The sequence below is a fragment of the Nestor notabilis genome, unplaced genomic scaffold (genome assembly GCF_000696875.1).
Source record: "Nestor notabilis isolate BGI_N333 unplaced genomic scaffold, ASM69687v1 scaffold1100, whole genome shotgun sequence".
In the NCBI taxonomy this organism is placed as follows: domain Eukaryota; kingdom Metazoa; phylum Chordata; class Aves; order Psittaciformes; family Psittacidae; genus Nestor; species Nestor notabilis.
In genome coordinates, this window is record NW_009912230.1 from 122,588 (window position 1) to 125,525 (window position 2,938).

General features: G+C 47.8%; 1 protein-coding gene across 1 annotated transcript in view; it reads right to left on the minus strand.

Moving 5' to 3' along the window:
* Positions 1–2,448, minus strand: part of LMX1B (LIM homeobox transcription factor 1, beta) — a gene marked incomplete at its 5' end in the record, with an annotated part of 8,267 nt that extends 5,819 nt beyond the window's left edge. Inside the window, one exon of the mRNA XM_010018281.1 lies at positions 2,216–2,448. Coding sequence (XP_010016583.1) covers positions 2,216–2,448 — 233 coding nt within the window. The remainder of the gene's footprint in view (positions 1–2,215) is intronic.
* Between the last annotated feature and the right edge of the window lie 490 nt (positions 2,449–2,938).

The window sequence follows — 2,938 nt, forward strand, 5'->3', positions numbered from 1 at the left end:
AGGAGTAAGAAACTACCCCTTGTGCCAAGGGGAAATGCAATTGAAACCAAGGTTGTTTCATCCCACTGCGGTAGCTTGCTGCTGATCACGAAACAGAAAACGTGTCCTGAAGGAGAGCCCAAAGCACATCTCCAGCGCAGCCACCATGACGAGGGAGGAAGGCAAGGGAGAAGGACCCCCATCCCACTGCTGCAGCACGGGGACAGCCCCACACATGCAGCTTCTCGAAAGGGCTTTGTCTGGACACAGACGGGCTGACAGCGGGATGCTGAGGCTGGTGATGAGAGCGACACACTGAAAGGCAAGTAGGAAACTCACAGGGCTGGGGCAAATTCACAAGGAGCCCAAACCTTGTGACGTGAGATTTACCGAGCAGAGCACTCAAGGCCCTGCAAATACAGTTTGGCAATAAATAACATGCTGCTCCGAGACAGACTCCGGTCCCACACGTCCTGCCGAGTCAGCAGTGACCTTTGTCTTGCAGCATTCCTGACATCAAAATACAAACTTCAGCAGTGTGGAGAATACGGCTCTCAGATTAGAGATTAAGATAATTACTGCTCCTACCTAAATTAGAATAATGCATTTTCCCATCAACCAGAGGCAAACGTTCATGTCATTTGTTCGCTTAATGGAATGGTAATTGTTGATTTTCTTAGACGTTTTCTTGGGAAACAAGTGCACGATGCTGATGGCTGGCAGCAAGTTGTGTGTGCACACACTGTCTCTAGCTTGGGGATCGGCCAGGGCACACTGGCAGCAGTTTTCCAGTCTCCTTGAGCATATATGGCAATGGGAAGGAGGCGTCCCATCTCTCCTGGAGCTGCCTGTGATCTGAAAGCCAGTCCTCACTTGTAACTACTGCTAGATCCCTGGGATTTGAGCTGGACAACCTGAGCCCGGTGTATGAACTATCTGTCCGGTGCACTCTGTGTTCGTAGCCCTGGATAGACAGCAAACATTTTGCTCCCTCTCTTTTAAAACTTTCCCTAGGAAACAGGTGGAGGAAAGGAAGCATCTGCCTCTCCATCCTAGTGAAGAACTCGGGGAAGACAGCCACCAGCTGCTATCAGGTATGAAGGCTCCACTGTCTGCCTTAGGACAAGGGAAAAGCTCGGGTCACAGTATAGCAACCCTCTGCCTCAGCTCCCATGCTAAGTGTGCAGACTTGCAACCACACCATTCAAAGCCCAGGTCCCTCCGAAGAAAGAAGTCACTCTACAGATTCGTAGTAGACCATTTTGACATCCCTTGATCATAAGCAGTTTGCATACATCAGGAACAGTGCAGGACCTCCAGGGCACTGGAGAGCTGTGGCAGGCAAACTCTGCGTGCCTCACTTCTGTACTGCATGTAGCATACGAACCGTAGTGCAGCTGTCCCTGGGTCAACACACAGATGATCTCCTAGGATGACACCAGAATAGAGTTCAGACACAAAGCAGGAGGTAGGCAACAGAGAGGATCAGAAACTAGAGCCTTGATAGTGCAGAAGAGACACAGCACCAGGGAGAAGCTGGGATGGAAATCAGGAAAGCCAAGTGTAGCTGGCTTGAAAGCATCTGGAGATTGACCCCCCTAAAATCCTCACTCTGGTTACTGCTTTGTATTTTTCTTTCAGGTGAGCCCCTTTGCCTGCCTTACAGGAGCTCATACACCAAGCAGGCAGCTGCCCTGGCTTCCTGCACTACACGTACTATTGCTGCAGCACAAACCCACTTCTTGGTTTCTTTCAGATTCTCCTCCTACTTCTGTGTTGTACTTACAGTGGCTCTTAAAGTTACCGCTTGTGATTAGCAGAGAATACCCTTGAAAATTCCGTTACTACCTTGCCTGCTTTCCTAGCTCAGCGCCAATAGATGTGCAGAACATCCCCTGAAAACTATGTTAAGTGGATGGAAGAATGCCTATGGAAAAGAGCACATTTGAATGAGGCCTCGGGTGACTGAAGTCGGGCTGATTGATTCACATTTTGGGATCTTACAGAAAAATACTTGACAAAACCAAAAGGGTTTTGTCCTTTGCTAAGCAGCAAGTTCAGGGAGGGAATCAAGCTAGAGAGAACAGACTGCAAGGAGGGACTTTTTTTAGCTGTGCTGCTAATTTGCATGTGTATGTAGATAAAGCAGATGTGCAAACGGATGTCTGTTTCTGTAAGAAAGCTCTACAAACCCTTGTGGCTTTTCCAGTCGGAGCAGGTGTTGGGAGAAGCTCACCTGAGTCTGAGTCGTCTGGGCTGACCGAGCTCAACAAGTCTTTCTCTTTTTCATAGTCACTTTTGCAGAGCAACTGCCCTTCCTTAAGAACAAACTCGTCCCCTTTCCTCAGCTGTCGTTCACAGACGCAGCAGCAGAAGCAGCTTAAGTGGTAAACACACTCCAGGGCTCTCATCACGAACTCTGTTGGGGCGATCTTTTCCATGCAGCCACTGCACTTAGCAGCAAACAGCCTGTAAGAAAGAGAGGCAGCAAAGTCAAAGGGAACATCAGAGCACACGCTGCATGAATTCAAACACAGTAAATTCTCTAATTTAACTGCAGATCGGTTTGGCTCATGCTTTTGCACACTTCAGGACTTGCATCCTTAGTCCTGGAAACATCACAGGCATGCAATTTATTCAAATCCCAATCCCTTTGGTCTTAAGGTTCCCAAATCACCTTTGCTGGATAAAAAAATAGCAAGATTTGTCCTTATCTCACTGTTTTGTTCCTCTTCAAAATGAGAAACAAAAAGGAGCTCTCAGAGTGTGGGTAACTTGTTCAAAACCAGATTTACTCTAATTCATCTTTTAGAGGAAGGGCCAATTCACACTTTGCTTTATACAGGCTCTCTTGTTTCAGCGCTTAAACCCTGTTCTGAACAGATTTCGTGGCTTTCCATTTTTGGTAGTGTCTGTCTCTGAGGAGGCTGAAGAACGAGCACAGGAACAGGCACAAAAC